General features: G+C 50.7%; 1 protein-coding gene across 4 annotated transcripts in view; it reads left to right on the forward strand.

Annotated features, from left to right (window-relative positions):
- Positions 1-24,125, forward strand: part of Znf423 (zinc finger protein 423) — a 324,973-nt gene that overhangs the window by 55,168 nt on the left and 245,680 nt on the right. For all 4 annotated transcript variants that reach the window (XM_070011960.1, XM_070011966.1, XM_070011962.1 and 1 more), the window contains one exon: positions 9,929-9,988. In XM_070011960.1, the coding sequence (XP_069868061.1) occupies positions 9,929-9,988 (60 nt within the window). The remainder of the gene's footprint in view (positions 1-9,928; positions 9,989-24,125) is intronic.

The raw sequence follows: 24,125 nt of genomic DNA on the forward strand, positions 1-24,125 counted from the left end.
CCCAGGGAGACTTAGAAGACTATACTGTAAATTTGAATCTCAGGGACAGGGACAGTGAGAGAGCATGAGTGAGTTAGCCTTGAGTTGACTGAGCCTGTATGGTCTGGAACCAGAGATTTTTTTGTAAGAGGCAGAAGGCTTTAAAGGGGTTAAGGATCCCATTCCTGGTGGTATATCATCCCGGCCCCATGACCTTTGGAAAATTGCCTAGCCATGGTTTTTCTCATCTGGAAAAGAGGGTTAATAAGTGTATTTGTCACAGGGTTGTGGTTCTCAACTTCTAGCAGGCAACAAAGTCATCTAGTCAAGAAATAGCTGCCTGGATCCCACCTCAGGTTTATGTGGGATGAGGGCTGCAGGTGCGGCTGCTCTTGCTGGCCTGGGCCTGCCTTCCATCTTTGTGTGTGGAGTGACCCATTTAGCCGCTCAGCCCATTTAGCTCTCATTTGGAAGTATGACCCTTGTTGAAGAGTCTTAGTGCCTGGAAACTTGGACACCTTGATTACACATTGGCTGTTTGTCTGGGCTCTTATGAGCCATTTCTTTTCTCTGGGACTTGGTTCCCCTTCTGTTAGGGATGCTGATGATGCAAGGCCAAGGTGTGTGGGCCTATGTGTGTGTCAGGAAAGGCCCACGGCTATGCCAGTGTCTGTCCACTCATTACTTGGGCCCAATGCACAAGGGTGAGACCACAGGGTGCTGGCCCTGACTCCCCTTCTACAGAGCTCTGAGGTTCAGCACAAGAAGAAAGAAGACATCATTTCATATTGACACTTGGCCTTTACCATGTCATCTCGGCTTCTTGCCAGTTCCTGATTCTGTTTTCACTCATGTGGACACATTTTGTTTCCTTTCCTTTTCCTGTTCCATGGCTGGGTTGGACTGGGGCAGAGTGAGGGATGAGGGTTGTGAAGGAAAAGCCCGCCTTCCTCTTTCTTCATCGCTTGTGCCTGTGAGCACAAGTGCTGCTTGGGAAGAGCTACACTGCTCTTGGGTGTCATGACCTGATGTGTAGCTTCTTGGGCTCCATCTCTTCCTCATAAGAAGGGTGGGGCTATGGGGTTCCCTTGGTGGGAGGCTGAAGGCAGCAGTGGTTCGGCAGAGGTTGGCTCTTCCTGTGGTGTTAGTCACCTGCCCCGGTGTGTATGCAGGGTGTATGTACATATGTATGTGTTGTACCCAGGTGCTTGGAAGGACAAAAGATCAATAGATTTTAACCCACTGCCTTGAGCATCTTAAATCTCCATCTCCATCTGACGAGGAAAGGGAGGCTGGTGCAGGTCAGCCACTGTTTGACCTGTGGAGTAGTGAAGAAGAGACCCATTTACTAGTATTTAAACTCAAAAGGTTTAACATTCTTGGTCTTCTTTTTATACATTACCAACTTTTTTGTTTTTGGTTAGGGAATTATGCAGAGAAGAATCAAATTTCTGACAAGTTGCCCTAGGTACAGTTTTACTGGGCATCACTTCTGCTCTTTCTGTAGGTGTCTTCTAATCCCCCTTTCCTTGGACGTGTTCACAGGGTGCTTAGGAGTGGTAGTGGGGGGGTCAGAAGGAGATGAGTCCCTTGCCTGCGTACTCCTGAAGGCACTTTCCCTGCATAATGGTGGGGACCACCAGTCTGTGAGGTCAGAGAACCAGGGGCTCAAGCTGGGCCTTCTGGGGGTGGGGTTGGGGGTTGAATCATGCTGGGAAACCCAATCTCATTGTTCAGAGCTCAGCTCTCCTTTCTTCCTGGGAAGAGTGAAACTTCAGCTGCCAGCCAGGACCTGGGGCACAAGGTAATTCTGGAGTCACCCTAGTAACATGAGCCCTATGCTCCCAAGCCTGCCTTCAACTGAGTGCCCTAGGAGTCACTTCTTTTAAAAAAAAATTTTTTTTTTGGGTCCGGTCATGGGGCCTGAACTCTGGGCCTGGGTGCTGTCCCTCAGCTCTTCAGCTCAAGGCTAGCACTCTACCACTTGAGCCATAGCGCCACTTCCAGCTTTTTTTCTTTTTGCTTATGTGGTGCTGAGGAATCAAACCAAGGGACTCATGCATGCAAGGCAAGCGCTCTACCACTGAGCCACCTTCCCAGCCCCTAGGAGTCACTTCTTACTGAGTCTCCTGGCAGGCCTGTAATGCTGGCACTGTGCTATCTCTTCTCATAGAGGAACCTGAAGGTCACAGTGGATCAAATATGCCATCCCTTGGTTTCTGATGGGGGATCAGTCACAGGGACCTCTCATGTCTTAGAAAATCCCAGGAGGTTTAGGTCCCTTATAAGAAATGATGTAGGACTTGTTTATGATAATTTGCAAGCATCCTCCCAGACTACTTATTGATATTGTTATTTTGACACCAGGTCACGTATTTCGCCAAGGCTGTCCTCCAACTCAAGATCCTCCTGTATTTGCCTCTTTTTTTTTTTTTTTTTTTATCGGTCGTGGGGCTTGAACTCTGGGCCTGGGCGCTGCCCCTCAGCTCTTCAGCTCAAGGTGAGCGCTCTACCACTTGAGCTACAGCGCCACTTCCGGTTTTCTGGTGGTTTTTTTGGAGATAGGAGTCTCACGGTCTCTACTGCCCGGGCTGGCTTTGAACCACGATCCTCAGATCTCAGCCTCCTGAGTAGCTAGGATTACAGGCGTGAGCCACCAGCGCCCGGCCTGTATTTGCCTCTTGAATGCTGGAATTACAGGCATGGAGCACCCTACCTGGGCTTTTCTTACAAGCTTTAAATCATCTCTGGATGACTTACTATGCCTAACATTGTAAATACACATAGTGATACTGGGCAAGTTTTTTTTTCTTCTTTTTTGCCTTTTTATTTTGGTCAGTCATGGGGTTTGAACTTAGGGATGGGGAGCTGTCTCTGAGCCTGAATGCTTTTGCTCAAGGCCGGCACTCTACTACTTTGAGCCACAGCTCTACTTTGGGCTGACATTGGACTTTGATTTTCAGATCTCAGTCTCCTCGGTAGCTAGGATTACAGAAGTGAGCCACCAGTGCCTGGCTATGTTGTGTTGTTTAGGGAGCAATGAGAAAAGGTCTGTGAGTGTTTGGCACAGATGTGTATCTTTTTCCTGAAGGTTTCCAGCATGTGGTCTGCTGAATGCACATGCATACAGCTCCTGAACACGGAAGACTGCTATGTGCTGCTTGAGGTGTCTTGGCCTATAGTGGCACACCTATCCCAGGCCCCTTCCTGAGATCTACATGTGTAGCTTTTCTCTTTCTCTCTTGAGAGTAGCTAGGATTACAGGTGTGAGCCACCAGTACCCAGTGACATTTTAGTTTTTTAAACTGACTTTTTAAAGCATGAGGTCTCTAGAAGGATGGATGAGGAACAGCTTTCTTTAAATAGCAGCCCCTGCCTCAAGGTGAGGGGCTTAGTGCTAGCAGTGTGGATAGAGACTTGAGAATGAGACAGGACCTGGAGCTGGTGACACACACCTGTAATCATCCTAGCTAGTCAGGAGTGGTATCTGAGGACTGCGGTTCAAAGCCAGCCCTGGCAGAAAACTGTGAGACTCACCTCCAATTAGCCACCAGAAAGCCAGAAGTGATGCTGTGGTTCAAAGTGGTAGAGCACTAGTCTGAGCAAAAGAGCTCAGGAACACTGCCCAGGCCCTGAGTTTAAGCCCCACAACTGACAAAATTAAAAAATAAAAAAAGAATGAGACCGGCCATTGGCTGAATGCACTGAGTGCCTTAGCCTATCCTAGGCCTGCATATGTGTGTGTGTGTGTGTGTGTGTGTGTGTGAGAGAGAGAGAGAGAGAGAGAGAGAGAGAGAGAGAGAGAGAGAGAGAGAGAGAGAGAGGAAGGGAGGGAGGGAGGGAGGGAGGAAGGGAGGGAGGGAGAGAGAGAACTGGGGCTTGAACTCAAGCCTGTGTGCTTGTCCCTTAGCCTTTACATTCAAAGCTGGTGCTCTACCACTTGAGCTCCATGTCCATCTTTTTGGTGGTTAATTGGAGATAAGAGGCTCATAGACTATTCTGCCCAGGCTGGCTTTGAGCTATAGACCTCAGACTCCTGAGTAGCTAGGATTATAGGTGTGAGCCAGTAATGTCTGACAGAGGCATGATGTCATCATGCATCATTTCAATCTGAGTGCAATCTCCTTTTGGCAAGAGGCCAGGACCAATGTGAGAGTAAGTACATGGTTTGCAAATTGGCCCTGCCCTGGCCCACTGTGAAGCTCAGCCACATTTGGTAATTGGGGAGGTTTAGGTACTTTGCTTTGCCATGCAATTATTTCTCCAGCTCCCTCCCTCCCTAGAAGGACCTAGAGAATGCATGCTGGTGCTTGGGCATGTTGTACCTGACCATGGTTATTCTTTCCTGAAACTTAGTGCCAGAGATGGTCACAGGCCAGTACCTTTGTGCAAATCAGACAAAAGATTGGTCATGTTTTTGTGCAAAGAAATGTACAACCCTTTTCCTGGGTAACTCTCCAGAAGCACACACTGCTTGCTAGACAATGTGAGCCATGTTTCAGCTTCTTTGTATACAGTGTATAACCTGTGCTGCCATATTCCACATGCCTTCTTCCTGCCCCGTCTCCTTCCCCTCTGTCTCTCCTTCTCTCTCTCTTTTGTACCCCAGCCCTGCCTGTGTTCCTTACAAGGCTGCCTAGTGCTGGGCTGGGAGCAATGATGCCCTGGTTTATGCTGTGTGATGGGCCTAGAGTAGCTCTCTGCTGGGGTTAGAAGCTTCTTTTTTTTTTTTTTTTCTGAGTCCGGTCATGGGGCCTGAACTCTGGGCCTGGGCGCTGTCCCTCAGCTCTTCAGCTCAAGGCTAGTGCTCTACCACTTGAGCCACAGTGCCACTTCTGGCTTTTTTTCTTTTTGCTTACGTGTTGCTGAGGAATCGAACCCAGGGCCTCAGGCATGCAAGGCAAGCGCTCTACCACTGAGCCACCTTCCCAGCCCAAGGGGTGAGAAGCTTCTTGGAGGATGAGCTGAATGGAGGCAGTCACATGATCCCTGCCTGGTTCTTCACCTCCACTAGGAGAAGGACCGCTTGGGAGCCCAACTCCCTTGTAAGGGTGGGTTGGTTCTGGGGTCAGCTTAGCACAGGGGGTCCCTGAGATCTTGGAAATACCGCCAGATTGGGACTATTGGAGAAAACTTCAAAAAAAAGTGTCCACCAGTTTACAAACTCCTTTTCAGTGGGCAGGGAGAGCATTTTCCTGGGCCTTTTTGGATGTAAAACATGACTTCTTCTTTCACTATTTCTATGTATGTTTACAATTTGTGTCCATGGCCTTCTGGATCCTTGATGCCTGGCTGACCAGAGGCCTTGTTGTATTTTGGAGCTTGGATGTGGATCCTGGATCCCACTGCCTCTGCCAGAGCCTTTCCCCAACCATAGACCAGCTTCTCCTGCTCATCTCCTCACATTCTCTTAGGACTTGTCTCCTGAGCCTTCTGCCAGGCCCCACCCACTCTGACAATGCCACCAGCTGCCCCAAGCCCTCTTCAGATGCAGCTGCTGGGATCAGGCCTTTCCATCCCTTACGTAGCTCAGGCCCTCTTCTTCCCATTCTCTTTGCCTCCATTGTTCCATCTGCCAAAGATGCTCTTATGTCTTTGTGTTGGGGAGCCCCTGGGATGAGGGAACTGCTCTTGGCTAGGTACATTGGCTGAAACAACTGCCCATCTTAACACATTGGCATGTACCGTTGGCTGCGAAAGTCCAGAGCCCAGCATATAGACCTTGGGTCTGCCCTGGATGTCCAGGATGGGGAGGGGAATGGGCAGCATGTGACAAAAACCCATTGACACACAGGCGCAAGCTATGGGCATCCCAGAGGAAGAGTCACATACTCACCTGCTGTTGAGTTGGGAAGGCATTGTTTGTCATGACTCACATAATCTGTGGCTCAGTCAGCCACCCACAAATTGAGACTCCAGAGCTGAGACACTAGTAGCCATCACTGATAGTCAAAGCTGGCCTTTGGATTGCTGCAGATGCCCTCTAAGGCTTCTCCCTGCTCGGCCTCTTTCACCCCCTTTTCTGACATTAAGGATTCTATTCATACATGGCACTGAGACCCCTTAAGACACCGACTGCTCCACCTGACAGGCTGCACTTGAGATTATCCTTGGAGGGCTTCCTGTTCCCTCCCTCCCTCCCTCCCTCTCTCCCTCCTTCCATCCCTCCCTCCCTTCACCCTCCCTCCCTTCCTTCCCCCTGCTTTCTTTCCTTCCTTCCCCCCTCTTTCCTTCCTTCCTTGCTTCCTTGCTTCATTGCTTCCTTGCTTCCTTGCTTCCTTGCTTCCTTGCTTCCTTGCTTCCTTCCTTCCTTCCTTCCTTCCTTCCTTCCTTCCATTGATCATGGGGCTTGACTCATGGTCTGAGTGCTGTCCCTGAGCTCTTTTGCTCAAAGTTAGCAGTCTACTTTGAGCCACAGCTCCAATTGATAATAAGAGTCTCATGGACTTTCTTTCCCAGGCTGTCTTCGGAACATGATCCTCAGATCTCAGCTTCTGGAGTAGCTAGGATGACAGGTGTGACCCACCAATGCCCATCTTGAACAAGGCCATTTGAACAAAGCCTCCGGTGTGGCACTGCCTCCTCTACACCATCACTGCCTCCATGGTCATGCTGACCCCTGGAGAAGCAGAAAGCATGTGCCAATCGGCTCTGCGTGCAGCCCACAGCTGAACTAGCCTTGAGCATGAGCCTCTAATGCCTGGGGTCAGGCAGGCACTAGCAGAAAACCCTGGCCATGCAATCTCAGTATAAGGTAAACACTATTGGAAAAGAGGATAGACCCCTGCCCAGTGATGCGGTAGCCCTGGGAGGGCCCACTGTCCAGTGGCAGTTATTACTTCAGCTCTACCTAACAATGCCTGACTGCAGCAGGATGTGGTGGAGGGAGTACTTAGCCATTCTGAGATAAGAAGACTGTTCAGTGATGCTCATGGTTACAGCCCCTAAATAAGAGCTGCAAAAGAAAGCCCTCCTCCAGGCACTGGTGGCTCACACCTGTAATCCTAGTTACTCAAGAGGCTGAGATCTGAGGATCGTGGTTCAACACCAGCCAGGGCCAGAAAGCCAGTGAGACTCTTTATAACCAATTAACCACCAGAAAACCAGAAGTGGAACTGTGGCTCAAAGTGGTAGACTGCTATCCTTCACATTTTGGGGCACAACTTATCTGGAGGCCTTGGTCCCCCGATCACATCCATGATTTTCCCTCTGTTCCCAAGAGGATGGATGTTTTCACAGTACTTCTAGGGTGACTGAGATGACATCTTCACAAGGGAAGGACGTGGTACCTTGGGGGACACCCTTAAGTTCAGTGACTTGAGAGGTCAGGCTTTCAGCTAAATAGCCTTGAGTGGGGCTGTGTGTGGGGGCACAGGGAGGTCAGAGAAAGGATGGGTGTTGTGCAGGAATGCCATGCATGGTACCTGTGACTGACAGGGCATAGAGACCCAGGTTGATCTTGTTGAAAGTGTGCAAAAGAATAGTGTGTGTGTGTGTGTGTGTGTGTGTGTGTGTGTGTGTGTGTGTGTGTGTAAGTTCAAATGGGGAGGACACTGATGTCTAGGTGTGGCAATGAGCCCATTAACAGGTACTCCTTTCATGCCTGGCTTGCCTCTGATCACTTCAAGCATTTTCCGCCCGAGTTTCAGGGACTTTCTGTGTGGAATTGTCTTAGTGGATAATACCAGATTTGTCTGACAGGAGGTCTTGATTCATAGTTTCAGAGCCACATAGTTGAACACCCACCCGAGCTTTAACTAGCTAAGTAAAATAATAGCTCCAGTCCCTGCCCAAATCATCTCTGCATTGCACAGTCTGGAATCTGAGATCTTGCTCATTACGCCATGCAAACTAGGAAAAGGGAGACTGCTTTGCTAGCAATCCTTGGTCTGCTTAGTCTCTCTGGTGCATGTGAGGGTTCAAAAATGTGTTCTCTGAGGTTCTGGGTGGTTGATGAGCAAGATGGGGACCACAATCAGGACTGCTCTAGTCATAACACAAACTCATTTGAGTGCTTGGGTCAGCATTCGACAGACAACAGACTTACACTTAATAAACAGGGCAGAGCTGAGCACTGGTGGCTCATGCCTATAATCCTAGCTACTCAGGAGGCTGAGATCTGAGGATTGCAGTTTGAAGCCAGCCTGGGCAAGAAAGTCTGTGAGATTCTTATCTCTAAAAAACTACTCAGAAAAGCCCAGAAGTGGTGCCATGACTCAAGTAGTAGAGCATTAGCACCAAGAGGCTCAGGGACCGTGCCCAACCCCCAAATTAAGCCCCAAGACTGGTAAAGCAAACTAACAACAGAAAGACAAACCAGGGCAGGTATCCAGGTGTCCTGGGTGGGTACTGTGTACAGTGTAGACAACTGTTGCATCTGACCCTCCCACAGTTCTTGGCTTACATGCTACATTATCTCCATTTTTTTTTTTTTTTGGGTCCGGTCGTGGGGCCTGAACTCTGGGCCTGGGCACTGTCCTTCAGCTCTTCAGCTCAAGGCTAGCGCTCTACCACTTAAGCCACAGTGCCACTTCCGGCTTTTTTCTTTTTTCTTATGTGGTGCTGAGGAATCGAACCCAGGGCCTCATGCATGCAAGGCAAGTGCTCTACCACTGAGTCACCTTCCCAGCCCCTTATCTCCATTTCTGAGATGGGAAGACAGAAGCCCAGGGGTTAGAGAATTTGGCCAAGGTCACTAAGATCTATCAGTAAGGCCAGTAAGAGGTGGAGATTTAAACCTAGGCTCTATGTGGTATTAGGAGTTGGGTGCTGACTGCGGCCCACTTGGTCCACTTATGGTGGGCTGCACAGAACATTAACTCCCTGTCATTCTGAGCTGGCTAGGATTGCAAACAGCATCCTTTGCACCCTGTTTATAGCGGGGGGGGGGGGGTGTCTCATAAATCAACCTTCAAGGCGGAGAGTTAGGGTCGGGGCCCCAACTACATCATCTCTTACTAGCTGTGAGACTTCTGCTGCCTCCCCTCTGAGAATGTAATGAGGTTGAAAGCTAGGGGTCCTTGAGAGCACTGAGCAGAGTGCCAGCTCAAAGCATATCCAGGTGATAGCATTGAGGTGCGGAGAACTGGGTGGCGGTTCATGGTCATTTTAGCCTGCACACGTGGAGAGCCACGGAGCCTATTAAATCTGAAAAATTACCATGTGAGCACATTTTTGGCATAAACAAAGTTCCATTTACAAAGTCCATAACACAGCTTTAATATTGTTACATGCCCCAGACTGGGGCAAATTCCAGGACAAGAGTGTTGGTAAGCTGTACCGTGCTCTCCCAGGCAAAACTTCTTTGGGCTAAGCATGGGGTAGAAGGGAACCCCAGCCCTGTACAGCCTCATTCTTCATGTTCTAAGGTGGAGTGGGAGTGTCACCAGCCATGACCTACTGACCATGTGAGAGCTGATTTTAGTGTGTCCTCAGGTCTGTCAGCATGAGAACCAGTACCCAGAACATCATCAACCCCTGGCTCCTTAGTGTGCTTGTCACAGCCCATGGACCTGCGTAGAAGGAAGATGCCTGTGGGATCAGAGAGTGATCTGAATCTTCACTTTAGTTCCTGGGAGAGGCAAATGCAAATGGCTTTATCTTGAGTAGAAAGTAGCTTTAGATACTAATGGGCTATAGCACTGAGCAGGGAAGACTCTGTTATGGTGTCTGGTTGAAGACAGTGCTGTGATTGATTAGTGATGTCTGCCAGGGGCACAAGGATGGGGAGGAAATACTAACTGACGCAGCACTTATTTACCATTCATGTTTTATTCTGATTATTTTACATGTGCATGAGACCAACAAAGCCCTCTTTGTAGGCTTTGCCCCCTCCTGGAAATTAACATTAAGACCCCCATCCATGCTGTCTTCCCTGCCCTGTGTCCCCAAACCATGACTTGCTTGTTCGGCTTTAAACTCACAGGCACTTTTCTGTTCTGTCTTTCAGTTGAAGAAGGGGAGGCCTCAGACTTCTCGCTGGCTTGGGATTCCTCAGTGACTGCAGCAGGTAAATGGCGGTGGGAGGTAGGGATTGTTGGACAGTTGCTGGGGGGCTGGAGGGCTGGCCCAGGAACTCAAAAAGCCACCCAGCTGGTTGTGGAAATGATACTCCTCTTGTCACATTCCTGTGTGTAGTCCAGGCTACCCCAGGCAACATGATTTTATATCAGTTCCATATGGTCAATAAAATCTCTTACATAAAGAGAGACTGGTGTGGCCTCATTCTCCCCAGGGCTGTAGTTACTTACTTCTCAGGGCCCCGTTCACATGGGTGGTGCCGTCTCCTGGAACGGCAGCTTTGCCTTCCCCAGTGGCAGCTTGAGTTCATACTTCCAAGAGGCAGAGCTCAGACTTGTGGGGTATGTGGTGGCTGTTGTGTGGTGACTGACACTTGGGGGATTTGAATCGTCTACCTCGATTTTTTTCTCATTTGGGAAACAGTGCAGTTGGCTGGTTGAGATTTTTCTAACAGTGAAGTTTGGCAACTTGGAGCCAACTGTGGGGTTGGAGGTTGGAACTGATTTTGGGTCATTGGGAGCTCTGGAGTGGGTGGGATCACACATTCAGCCAGCACCCCTCATGGCATTTCTAGCCCTGGTTCTCTATCCCAAAGGTGCCAGGTTACATTTCCTTACTCTGCTTCTCTGCCTTGTTCCAGGCTTCTCTCAGGATCCAGACAGGTTGTCTCTGGATTCATCGGGCACTGGATGGAGATAGTCCTTTAAGTCAAATCTGCTCTTTTATTGTGGAAACTGAGGCAGGAAAAGAGATCTGTGGTGGCCTCTGATGTGGGCATCAGGGCCATGCACGTTTACCACTTCCACGGTTACACCTCTGCTTAGTGGTTTTTGTAGATGTTTATGATTTACAGTGATGCGTCAGATTTATTTAAATGAAACAACTGAGTTGATCATAAAGTTTTTTAGTATAGTTTGTAATTCTTTTTTTTTTTTTTTTTTTTGTCGGTCGTGGGGCTTGAACTCTGGGCCTGGGCGCTGTCCCTCAGCTCTTCAGCTCAAGGCCAGCGCTCTACCACTTGAGCTACAGCGCCACTTCCGGTTTTCTGGTGGTTTATTGGAGATAGGAGTCTCAGGGTCTTTCCTGCCCGGGCTGGCTTTGAACCGCAATCCTCAGATCTCAGCCTCCTGAGTAGCTAGGATTACAGGCGTGAGCCACCAGCACCCGGCTAGTTTGTAATTCTTAACAGTCAGCAAAAACTATGAAGATGACTCACGAATGGCTGAGATCTGGGAAAAGATGGTGTAGAATGGACAGCAGTGGGGTGGGGAAGTCAGCCCTCAGATCCAGGTCCCTGAACAGCTGGTCCAGTGCCTTTCCAGCAAGCTCTGGCTGCTGCTTTTGTGGAGTTCTTGGGGTCCTGGATGGCCCAGGCTTGAGTGTTATCTGCCAGTTCCCTGGGCTGTAATTCCCAAGGATGGGCCTTGTCTGAAGCCAGAAAGATGTGGGGCTTCAATTTTAGGGAGCAGAAGCAGGGTTAGGATAGGCCATAGGGCCAGAAGCTGGAAGGTGAGGTGGCTTGGGAGCAGATGGGGAAGGACGGTGCAGCCCCCTCATCTCACAGTTCCCATCCTGGTCCCCATGTGGGAAAGGGGCAACCCCTGGTACCAGAAATACCAAGACTGGAATACTTTCCTTGCCAGGAACCTCCTAACCGGTGCATGGGTGCATGGGTGCAATACTCAGGCTTGCACCAGCCCCTGGAGAGGTGCCCACTGTGCCCCCAGCTCTTATCTAGAAGCTGCTGGGTGGTGGTGGTATGAACACCAGGCTCCTCTTGGCTGCTGTCCTGGTGCTACAAGAGGTGATGGGGGGGTGGGGTGGGAGAAGCTCCATGGTATGGTAGCTAGGTGATCTGATGGTAGTTGTGTTGAACAGAGCCTGGGCTGGTGGCAAGGCCTCTCCTGATCTGCAGGAAGTGGTGACACCAGAGGGGGAGGCTCTGGGGTGCAGCTCTGGGGTTCTGCAATAGATGCCAGCCTCCAAGCCTCCCTGGTGGGTCAGAAACAGTGCTATTTGAATTTCCAACCAAATATCACCTTCCAACACACACACACACACACACACACACACACACACACACACACACACTCACACTCACAGATGTGCACACGCACATATATGCTCCCAAGCCATGTGTCTCTTGTGAGTCCTCACAGCCCTGACTCTCTGGTGCCAGTCAGTGTGTGTTCATCTGTCTAGCTGTGGTGATAGGTAGGGCAAACACCCTAGAAGTCACCCAGAACCAGTCCATGGTGTTTGTTGTCTTTGGCCTGTTTTGGGTGTTCCTTTTTATTATTTTAACTAGTGCTGGCCAACTGTGATAATTTTCCTTCACATTCTGTTGGACTTGGGCTGTCAGTCAGTCTGTAGTCCCCCAAAGGTCTTGTGTGATAGTGCTAATCCGGGGGGTGGGGGGAGTGGGAGTGGGGGAGGGGAGGAGGGGTAGGATGGACTCCGTGTAGAAGGCAGCCTGGCACGTGGGTGATAGGATTGCATCAGAGCTCTGGCTTCGTGTTGGGACAGCTCTGGGAAGTGGGTATTCTGGCATGTAGCAGCTCCATCATTTCTCTGTGAGCTGGTTTGGGGCAGCCATCTGGTGGAGGTCAGGGTGAAAAGCCTCACTGAAGCTGCTTTGGTCTTGGACTTTCTTTTGGGCAGATGGGAGCCAATCTCCCATCCTGGCCAAGGAGCTGTGGAGCAAGGCCTGGAATCAGGTGTCGGCAGCCAGAGCTGGTGACTTTATCTCTGTCCCTCCCCCAGACCCCTGAGGTGGAGCTGAGTGTCAGACATCGAAGGTTATGTCACAGGTGTTTCGCAACTGTTCCTATGGAACAGGTTCCATGGTCCCAGGACACTAGTACAGTCTGTGCACAGGCCCCAAGATGGTCGTGGCTGAAACATTACAGCAAGCGTGGTGGAGAGCTACGGGGTGTGGGGCCCTTCTTCGGTGGAGCTTGCTGGCCCAGAGTGTAAGCTTTTCCTGGTGCCCTTGCTTGGGCCCTCCTTACCCTGGCTCTGGAGTGTGATGGAGAGCCTCAATAAAGCAGCAGAGAGAGGAGGGCTTCTGCATAACTCCTGGCTTCCCCCAAGCCTTCCCTGCCAGCAGGGACCCTGTGATGCCCACCCCCAGGAAGAACCTGGCCTGCTTCATTTGTGCCCTTGAGCTGGGCCTTGACAGTGATGGAGAGCCCAGCCTTGCCTGGCAGGGAAGGAGCAAAATATTCAGCTCTTGGCAATATTCTCTAGCCCAGAGAGGGGCCACGGGGGTTTGAGGGGCTGGCCTGCTCTTGCTTCTTGGCGGTCAAATGTGGGACTGCTGATGGCAGAGCCTAGGGAAAGAGCCTTGTGGCCAGAAACTTGTGCTTGGCAGCATGGTGTGTGTGTGTGTGTGTGTGTGTGTGTGTGTGTGTGTGTGTGTGTGTGTGTGTGTGTGTGTGTGTGTGTGTGTGTGTGTGTGTGTGTGTGTGTGTGTGTGTGCGCGTGCGTGTGTGCGTGCATGTGTGTGCACGTGTGTGCACGTGTGTGCACATGCTAGAACTGGGTCTTGAACTCAGGGCCTAGGTGCTGTCCTTTAGCCTTTTCCCTCAAGGCTGGTGCTTTACCATTTGAGCCACAGTTCTACTTCTGGTTCTCTGGTGGTTAACTGGAGATAAAAATCTCCCAGACTTTCCTGACTGGGCTGGCTTCAAACTGTGATCCTTAGATCTTAGTCTCCTGAATAGCTAGGATTATAGGCATGAACCATTGGTGCCCAGCCAGTGTGAGGTTTTAAACCAGCCATTTCTTATTGGATCCTGCCTTTTCTTATCCATAAATGCAGGTGTGGTGGTGTGTAGAGTGTGCTATGTATCTTAGGAAACAATTTAAGCTGGAGAATTTCGGTACCCGCTTTGAGACATGCTTACCTTTGAGCATTTGATGTTTGGGAGTGACTTTTCTGCCCAACACAAAGGGCCTTTCAGATGTGGTTTCTAGAGGTTCATGGAGCCCTAATCCCACCTTGCTGGCCATAGACTCTAGACATGTGGGAGCCCTTTGCAAATGGAAAAACCCATGGGCTCATAGCCTAGAGGTCCACGCCAGGCAGCTTGGGGCCACGGGTGAATTGCTAGGTAATGGTGACGTGGGTCCTATAGAGAGGCCCTCTGTTTCTGCCACCTAGGCCTGTAAAGCCAGACCTTCTGTTTTGAAAAGAGAAGCCAGAAAGTGGGATTTTTGTGTGAAATTATTAGATTGGAAAAGATAAAAAAAACCGTCCATATACTCCAGACAGCATTACAGAGATCATTCATGTGTCATGAAACTTATCTTTTTTTTTGGGGGGGGGGTCCGGTCATGGGGCCTGAACTCTGGGCCTGGTCGCTGTCCCTCAGCTCTTCAGCTCAAGGCTAGTGCTCTACCACTTGAGCCACAGCGCCACTTCCAGCTTTTTTCTTTTTTCTTATGTGGTGCTGAGGAATCGAACCCAGGGCCTCATGCATGCAAGGCAAGCGCTCTACCACTGAGCCACCTTCCCAGCCCCATGAAACTTATCTTTTAATGTGTATCTTACTAAGTTCGGAGATGTTTGCCTTCACTGTCAAGTAAGGACATATCTATGACCCCTACCGCAGAGAAACCCTGGGCTTCTTCACCATCATCCCCTCCTAACATTCCCTCCCCTCCAGCCCTAAGCAGCCATTAATATATTCTTGGTCCTTTTAGATCTGCCTATTCTAGACATTTCCTAAGTGATATTATATGGTATGGAGTCCTGACTGACTCCGTTCACTTAGCCTAATGTTTTTGGGACTCTTCTATTATGAGTCTGTCCTCCATCCTTTTTTATGGCTGGATAATATTCTATGTTATGAACAGAGGACATTTTATTGATAAATTGATCTGCTGATGACACTTGGGGTGATTTCGTCTTTTGGCCATTGTGAACAGTACTACCATGAGAATATTATGTGGAGTTTTTGTTTGAATCCTTGTTTTCAGTTCTTTCTAGCATCCTTTGGGTTTATTTGCCAGGACATTTGATAAAATTTTGTGTTTAATTTCTTAAAGAACCATTAACTTGTCTTCCATAGTGGCTGCACCAGCTTAGACCCCACCAGCCATGGGTGAGATTCCCATTTCTTCACAGCTTTCTGGTCTACCTGGTGGCTGTGAAGGCATCTCACTTTGAGCAACTTATAGTTCTACAAAACATCGTTAAGGCCAAAGATAGATAGTCCCTCTACCCGGTGCTCTTGGCCAAGTCCCAGATGAGGAGGGCTGGTGAGAGGGGCTTTACTGGGGAACTGTCACTTAGGCTCTAGGTTCCAGGCTTTCAGGGGCTCTGCTCTGCCTTCCTGCCCATCCCAGCCCCTGGAGCCCGGTTTTCCTTTATGTGTTTTCCACTCTCCCAGAGTCTTTTGCAGGTGTTAGGAATGATGTGAGTGATACAGAGCACCTGCAGCTCTACTTGTACCCGTGTATGGAGCTCTACTGTATATGTAGGTCTATGTGTACCTGTGCATGGAGCTCTATATGTACCTGTGCATGGAGCTCTATGTGTACCTGTGCATGGAACTCTATCTGTACACGTGCACAGAGCTCTATGTGTACCTGTGCATGGAGCTCTATGTGTACACATGCATAGGACTTTACTGTGTTTGCAGTTCTCTGTGTACCCATGCATGGAACTAGCTCTCCATGTACCTGGGCATGGAACACGGTGCACCTATGCACCCAAGTCAGCTAACCACCCTTGTCCAGTCAAAGTCTCATTGAGATCTGCTCTCCATTCAGGTTCTGGGTTAGGCAGCTGGAACCCACCCATGGCTCTCTCACAGCATGGTTGCTGTGGAAACAAGCTCAGGACCTGCAGAGGGAAGAGGGGTTGGGGGCCAACGGGAGATGTCCAGCACTGATGTTCTAATTGATGCTTGGGCAAGCTACTAGAGTCTATTTCTGCCATGGTGTTAGGCACACTGATGGATTGAAACACTTAGTACCAGTAGTTGCTTGGGGATGTTGCACTGTGGTGGAATGAGTTCTAGGCCTTCCTGCCATGTGCCAGGCCTCACGTATTGGCTGGCAGGATCCACCACACCCATACTAGGTGCTTCTAGGTCACATAACCAGGGAGTGGCAGATCAGGGACATGAACCCAGACAGCTCCTGCAATGATAGATGGCAAACCTGCCTGTGATAATTCATCCTAGGGGACCTGAGACTTGGGGAAGGGGGTCAGCTCTGGACCCAGGTCACTCCTAGCTCGGGTGGAGGACTGACTCCAGTCAGCCTTCTGTGTCGCTACCTAGAAGGACACAAGTGCATGCTGGACTTGCACACATTGTCATCTTGAGCCAGGCTCGCATATGCCTCCACTGCCCTCTTCTCATACCTAAGTATTGGGTGGGTGTGGTTTTCAGGGCTAAGGTCCTGCTAGCCGGGAAGGGACTGCATGGAAGCCCAGCTTTCCTTTAACCCAATCCTGGGTGAGGGGTAGGGAGGTGGTTTGGAATTCCTCTGGTGATCAAAAGGACAGCCTTCTTACTCCCTGCCTTCCTTCACCTCTTGAGTTTTGCCTGGAAAAGTCCGGAAGGCTGGGCCTCCGTGGCAGGGTGTGGAGGTTGCTCCTGGGGTCCAGCAGCATGCTGGCTCCCAAGCCACTTGTGTTTCATCAAAGCACGTGTTTATTATTTCAGCAGCTTCATAGGAACTCCACCCACAGCTTGGACCTCTGCATGCTTGCCGTTCACTCCTCTCCTGGACCCTTTCCTGGCCCACTCCCGTACAGGCCTTCTACCCCAGTGAAGGTCAGCGTGGCTGTGGCAGTGGCTTCTGTACTAGACCCGAGCTGCCCAAGGCCATTGTCTTCTGGCTGTGCCCCCCAAAGCCCCCCCTCATGGAGAGCATCTGGGCTGCCCTTAGTATTGACCAAGTGGGTGGTCTCTTTTCCTTTGGAGATTTTCTGAGGCTTTCTAGCACTGTACTTTACCTTTCAATCTTCAAATCAAGGTTGGAAAAGCTGTCCCCTCTCCTTTTCCCATCCTACCCCTGGTGTTGCTCATGAGTGACCCTCCTTGCATGGCCCTCCTTTCCTGGGTTTCTCTGGAAGGGCATTCTTCCTTGTTGCCACAACCAGCCCAGAGTCTCCTTGCCATGCCCTTGGGGGATCCTTCCAGACACCCCCAATGTTCCAGGCTGGCTTGGCTATGCTGTGCTGCCCACCTTTTGTTCTTAGTCCCCTAACCCTTACCTTCCTGAGGGTGGGGGGAGGGTGGCATTTTAAAAGAGCGCCAGAGTCTCACTAAATACATGTCGAATTTCCCAGCATTTTAAAAGACTTATGAAATGCATTTTTATATGGGGCCAGCTGGGGAGTTTCTCATTAGCTCCGCTGGGGAGTCTGTGGGGAGTTGAGCTAAGTGGAGCCAGGCAGGCTGGGTAGGAAGACGCGGTGGCCCGCGCTCACCGGGGGAGCGTGGCAGGCATGCGCCGGCTGGGCGGCTGGGCGGCCCCCCGGCCAGGCCGGCCTGGGCTGTGCCTTTGTTAAACCTGCTTCCCTCTCAGCACAAGGGGCCTCAGAAACCTTCAGGTGGTGACTGGAGCTGAGAGGTGGCCACTCTGTTACCATGGTGAACAGCCCACGAGGTAGGGCATCTGTGCCACGTGTGCTTACGGATGCAGGCACGTGAGTGTGTGTGTGTGTGTGTGTGTGTGTGTGTGTGTGTCCCAGGTAGTGGCAGACCTGAGTTGGACCCCTGGAGGCCTGGTGTTTCTACACACACCTCACCTACAGGTGCTGTCTGTGGTGCCCTAGGGTGCCCTTGGAGCAGCTTTTCGAAGAGGATGTGGCACTTCCTGTCCGCCCTTTCCTCTGGCTCCCGTCGGCCTCGGGCTCCTGTTGAGCTGCACTCTGCATTGCTTCCTTTTTGATGTGTCTGCTGCGCATGCGTGCATGCATGCAGAGCTCGTGCAAGCCTGTGACGTGTGCCAGCAGTCCCCCAGCACAGGGAGCGAGCTTCCTTTCTTCCCATACCTCAACCACAGCTGGTGGCTTCAGCTCCACAATGTGGGCTTGTCTTTTGCCTTCCACTCTCCCAATAGACTTGGGATCTTGAGTCATTTGTCTCCTCTCTCTGGCGTGGTGCTCAGTAGGGGCTCTGCTGCTGAGCCCTGGCTTTGGCTTTGGGGCTATCCAAAAGCCCAGATTATTGGAACCCTCTCTTCCTATCCACTGGGACTGCTGGGATTCTCGGGGGATATCAGAGCATGCATGAGAAGGGGTGTGGGGAGGACTGGCCCTGCTGTCTTTAAAGCTTGGATGAACCACCCCTCCAGGATGGGAAGAAGTCTCCCCATGCTGTTGGCCCCTCACTAGCCCCCCAAGGACTTCTTAGGGGACATTGAAGTTACAGTTCCTTGGTAACTTGAAGCCTGTTCATAAACCAGAGCCACCTTTGGGTATGGAACAGGGAGTGACAATGACATCGTTCTTTGTGAAGTGATGACGATGTCATTCCTTATGCATTTGGGGTCATTGCTCATCCTGCTTTCCCCTGTTGCCTGGTCTTGTGCTTCCTGGGCATCCTGTGGCAATGTATGTCAGCTCTGCTCAAGTCTGCACACGCATATAAACCCAGCCATTTTGTCAGAATACAGACTGTAGCTTGGTAGGTCTGAATGGGTCAGAGATTCTGCCTTTCTTAGAAGCTTTGGGGTGGGGTTGATGGTACTGGTCTGCAGATTCCTATCTGCTCTTCGGGTCTTTTCTCTGGTTAGGGTTCTGTGTGTGGAGCTTCTTTTCATCCTTTGAAGCCAACCCAAACCACACCTCCTTCAGGAAGCTTCTCAGGCTAACCCTGTAGGAATTTCTGTGTCTTCCTTTGTGCCAGAGGGCTCAGCCGGCTGATCTCACCCTCGCTGACCTCCAGTGGCCATGCCCTTTCTCTCTATGTGCCCATTTCCACTCTCCCCTGGGACATTGACAGTCTTTCACAGAGCCCAGCATGGTGTGGCAATTGGTAAAAACCTGGCAAATGTTCTCCGGGGTGCACAACTTCACCCCACCTCTTTGGGCAGTTTGGGGGCCAGGTTTTTTGTTCACTTGCTTAAGAGCAAACTGGGTTTAAGACAGCTATTAGCTGGGCCATCTTGAAAAAGTTGTTCAATCTCTTGGTGCTTCTATTTCCTCATTAAAATGGGGATAGTAGTCCAGCCTCTTAAGGCCAGTGTGAGTAGTAGTGAGGGAAGTCCTATGTTGCCTGTCCCCAGCCCTGTAGGCCCGGCCTGGGGCCTTTGTGCCTTTTGCTCTTGCTGTGAGCACCCTAGGAAAGCCTTGATGGGAACCTTGCTCTGAGCCTGGAGCTGTGTGGCTGACAGCAAGGGTGCTTCCCTCTCATCACTGTCCCCCTTGTCTTTCTCTCTGTCTCATCAGGGGAGGCCTCTGAGTATGGCCAGAGTGGCAGGGCAGTCTCCCTTTGCCCTTGTGATGGAACCAAGTTCTCAGGCTCACCCTTGCTCAGGCCTCAATGGAGGAGGGGGAGCATGGGTGGAGAGGGGCAGAGTGTGTTCTGAAAGGTGGAGGCCCTGAGGCCCTTGTGGTCAGGCTCCTTCTCTAGGTGGGGCTGGACACTGGGCTGTGCAGGCCTGAGCCAGTGCCTAGAAGGAAATGGCCAAGGTTGACCTAAGTAGTCTGCATTGCCTGGCTGATTTTAGCTTCTTAGGCGGATGTGCTGCACAGCCCAGCCCTGGTTGGTGTGGGTCACTGCAGCATCTGCCTGTGTCCTGCTGCTGGCCAGGGGTAGGCCACTGCCATCTCAGCCCACAGGTGTGTGCATGCACACACGTGTACCCTCATATGCTATGTGTGGTGAGGCTGAACCTGGTTAACTAATTCTGTCTGGCTCAAAGAATTCATTATTGCATCCACATTGATAATTCTTTTTCCTTTGTCACGGCTGCTTGCTTTAACGGTTGGTTGCTGGTCATACGTGTGTCTTAGCACATCACAATGATCCAGAATCTGGTAAGTATAATATGTTTTCCTTTTGCTCCTCTGCTTATCAGGAATAAAAGCCTTGCATGCCCTGCAAGCATATGGGGCAGGCACAGGAGCAGGACCACAGGAAGGGGCAGAGGCAGAGGAAGGGGCAGGGGCAGGGGCAGGGGCAGGCACAGGGGCAGGCACGAACAGATGCAGGAGCAGACACAGGGGCAGGGGCCGGTGCCTGGCCTGTGTTGCTCACTGTTGACTGCTTAGCTGTTGACATTGTGAAGACAATGAGATTGAAAATGATTTCTGTGCTGGGTGCTAGTGGCTCATGCCTGTAATCCTGGCTACTCAAGAGGCTGAAATCTGAGGATCATGGATTGAAACCACCTTGGGCAGGAAAGTCTGTACGATTCTTATTTCCAACTAACCACCAAAAAAAGCTGCAAGTGGAGCTGTGGCTAAAAGTGGAAGACCATTAGCCTTGAGCATAAAAGCTCAGGGACAGTGCTCAGGTGCTGAGTTCAAGTCTCAGGACCAGCACCAAAAGAAGAGAAGATATCTGACTAGTGAGCATTTCTCCAGGTCAGGCAGGGCAGTGGCCTGTGTATGGTTGGATCCTAACAGCAGACGGTGGAGAGTACAGCCATCCCTGTGTCACGGTTCAGTCACTGAAGCTCACAATGGCAGGCCCAGCTGCTGGGTGTCATCAGAGTCCATGTTCCCCTTGATGGGGCCTCAAGTCTTTGTGGAATGAGGTGATTGTCAATGTGCCAGGGGCACTAGTGAGCTCACCAGAGTGACCCTGTTAGTGAGAAGCTGCCAGGGCAAGGGCACAAGTGAGAGACTGAAGCAAGATATTACTAAGACTGAGAGAGCTGTTCAACATGACATGTAAACAATCACTTGCATGTGCAACACACAGGTACACAAGTATGCACACACACCTTCATACACTGACCACACCATTATGTATGGCACAGTGTGTACTGGCACACACCATTTATACACATGCACATATTCCTTACAACATGCACAGTCACACAATCCTTCACAAGACACATGCACACAGATGCACAACCATGGGCACACATGCACCCCCCCATGCATTTATAAGCGTGTTCCCCTCATGTATAGAGTACTTGTGTGTACACAGCTGCAGAGACATGCACACATGCTGGTCTCCCTATCCACTGCACCAGGTTTATAAACTAGCAGCAAAAGTTTCTTCTGAGACTGTCTACTGATGGCCCGGGATGGCCCAGGGGGTGCTCAGAATGTCTGGCTCTTGCTTTCTTCTGTTTCTTTGTTGTAGCCTCCAGGCAGATGTATTCTTTCCTCACAGAGATTCCCCCCTGCTATTCTACTCAGTTCTGGGCTGACCCAGTGAGGACTTTACTGCAGGGCCAGCCTGTCTGTCTGTCTGTCTGTCTGTCTGTCTGTCTGTCCTGCCTTGGTCTCCACACACTCTCCTACTCATTTGGACATGACTGCTTTTGACCCTGCACCTGCCGCTTTAAGAGTCCAGGAGCCTGGTAGGCCTGTCCGCAGAGTTGGGGGTGGGAAGGTTGGACAGCTGTGGGCTAGGGAAGCTTCTCCAGTGCCCAGGGTCTCTTAGAGCCCCAGCAGCAGCACTGAGGAAACTGAAACAAAGGCTGACAATGGCTTCCTTTCCTCCCCAGGCCGCCTGGGCGCTGGGCCTGCCTGGGAGGCCTCTGGGGGCCCCTGTTGTTTCCTGTGCTGGCTGCAGGGTTCCTGGCCAGCCTGGAATGGCAGGAAGCAGGGCAGGGCATCGGCGCACCGCCCATGGGCTGGCCCTCTGTGGGCCAGAGCCACTGCTGACAGGGGGCTCAGCATGGCGCTCTCCTGCTCTGGGCCTGGGTGGCCTCAGCCTGCCCAGCTCAGGTCCTCCCAGCCTTCTGAGCAATCCAACCCTCTGTTCCTGCTAATCTTTTTGCTTCAGATTCCTTGTGTTCCCTTTGGCTGAGCTAGTCTCTGCCATTACTAAGCTCCTGAATTGTCTCCTCTACTGGTCCAGCCTTTGTGGCCGCGTACTGGCCTGCAGGGTGGAGGACAGGGCCAGGTAGGGAACATTTCAATGGCTGTTCTGTTTGTTAGTTTGGGTCAGGCCTAGAGTCATGTTTAGATTTGATGCTAGAGTTCCAGTTCCAGCTAAGGTCAAAGTTAGGGTTAGGTTTGTCAACCCTTGCTAGAAGTGTGGGATTTGAAGTTAGTAGACTTTTGTTTCTATCCTGGACTCAATGTGTGTTGATTGCACATTGTTGTCAGGGAGCTGAGATACATGAAGCCACCAGGATACAGTAGGCTCCCTGCCCTGTAGGTCTTTGTTCCTGGCACACAGCATGTCCCCAATAAATGCTAAGCCTGGTGATTAGTGCGAGAATAGGAGGTAGCCTGTGAATCATGGGTGGCTGAAATGACAGAATCTTGTTGGAAGCACAATGTATGGATCAGTGTCCTGTTGGGCTTCCTCTCTGCCAAGACCCAAGGAGAAGTGGAACCAAGTGTGGCTGCCTGTTGGATTTAAGCCCTTGGAATGGGGAGCAACATCCTCCCCCCTCAAGCCCTGAATGCTGAGGAATTTACTGCGTGAATCCTCATTAATCATTGAACAAACGGCAGCCACCATCTCAGTCACAATTTGGCAGATGACACAGAACCATCTTTCCTAGAGATTGTTCTTAAATTGACCCTGGGAACATGCTCAAGGGACTTAGTGTAAACCACAGCCAAGATGTTCCACGCAGCATGGCCTGGAGGGAGCCCAGTGAGGCTGGCTTGCTAGGCTGGTGGGCAGCTGCTCAGACAACTGTTCTGAGGACTAGTTATTGCTGCACTTCAGTGGCTTTTTTTTAAAGGTGGGTCCCAATGGGGGCTCTGAGTCATGGGGACAGCTCTGTTTTCACTCTGGCCCCTTTGATTATTTTATTTTTTATTATCTCTTAACTAGTTGTACAAAGGGGTTTCAATCTAACATGCCAGTTTGTGAGTGCATTGTACCTCTTGTATCTCCCTCCCCATCTCTCATCCTCTCAAGTTACCTAGTTCCATTTTCATATATGTGTATTGACTATAATGACTGTATTCTCCTACCCTTCCCCTCTACATTTGTCTGTCCTCCTTCCCTTTGACCACCCCCTTTCCCTGACAACATGACAGCATGTTTCAGTTTCCTGCTGTGCATTTTTTTTTTCTGCTGTGCATTTTGTTAAACTGTAAGCTGGCTATTGGAAGGCATGATACCATGGCAATCCTCCCCTGAATAAACCATACTTTAGACCATGTTTATGTATCATCAACCCTTTGTTTTGAGGCCCACCTGCACCCCCCAACTCCTGCAGTTTGATAAGTTATCTACATCCTCATGCTTAGAGTTGAAGAGGCTGGCACTCTTACTTGAGCCATACCTCCACCCTAGCTTTTTGCTAGTTATTTTGAAGATGGAGTATTGCAGACTCTCCTCTCCTCTCCTCTCCTCTCCTCTCCTCTCCCCTCCCCTCCTCTCCTCTCCTCTCCTCTCCTCTCCTCTCCTCTCCTCTCCTCTCCTCTCCTCTCCCCTCCTCTCCTCTCCTCTCCCCTCCCCTCCTCTCCCCTCCCCTCCTCTCCTCTCCCCTCCTCTCCTCTCCCCTCCTCTCCTCTTCCCTCCTCTCCTCTCCTCTCCCCTCCCCTCCCCTCCCCTCCTCTCCTCTCCCCTCCCCTCTCTTCCCCTCTCCTCTCCTTTTCCCTTTTCTTTTTCTTTCCTCTTCCTTTCTTTTCTTTTCCTTTCTCTTTTCTTCCCTCTACCCCTTGCCAGTCCTGGGGCTTTGAACTGGGTGCTGTCCTGAGCTTTTTTTTTTTTTTTTTTTTGCTCAAGGCTAGCACTCTACCACTTGAGCCACAGTGCCACTTCCTTTTTGTTTGTTTGTTTGTTTATATGACTGAGGAATCGAATCCAGAGAGGGCGTCGTGCATGCTAGGCAAGCACTCAATCACTAAGCCACATGCCCAGACTGCTTGCAGACTTTTCTACCCAGGGTAGTCTTGAACCATGATCCTTTGGATCTCAGTCTTCTGAATAGGTAGGATTGCAAGTATGGGCCACAGGTACCATACCACCAACTTTTACCAGCTATGGTATTTCTCAACATATGTGAAT

Source organism: Dipodomys merriami, unplaced genomic scaffold (assembly GCF_024711535.1).
Source record: "Dipodomys merriami isolate MVZ:Mamm:240054 unplaced genomic scaffold, mDipMer1.0.p SCAF_85, whole genome shotgun sequence".
In the NCBI taxonomy this organism is placed as follows: domain Eukaryota; kingdom Metazoa; phylum Chordata; class Mammalia; order Rodentia; family Heteromyidae; genus Dipodomys; species Dipodomys merriami.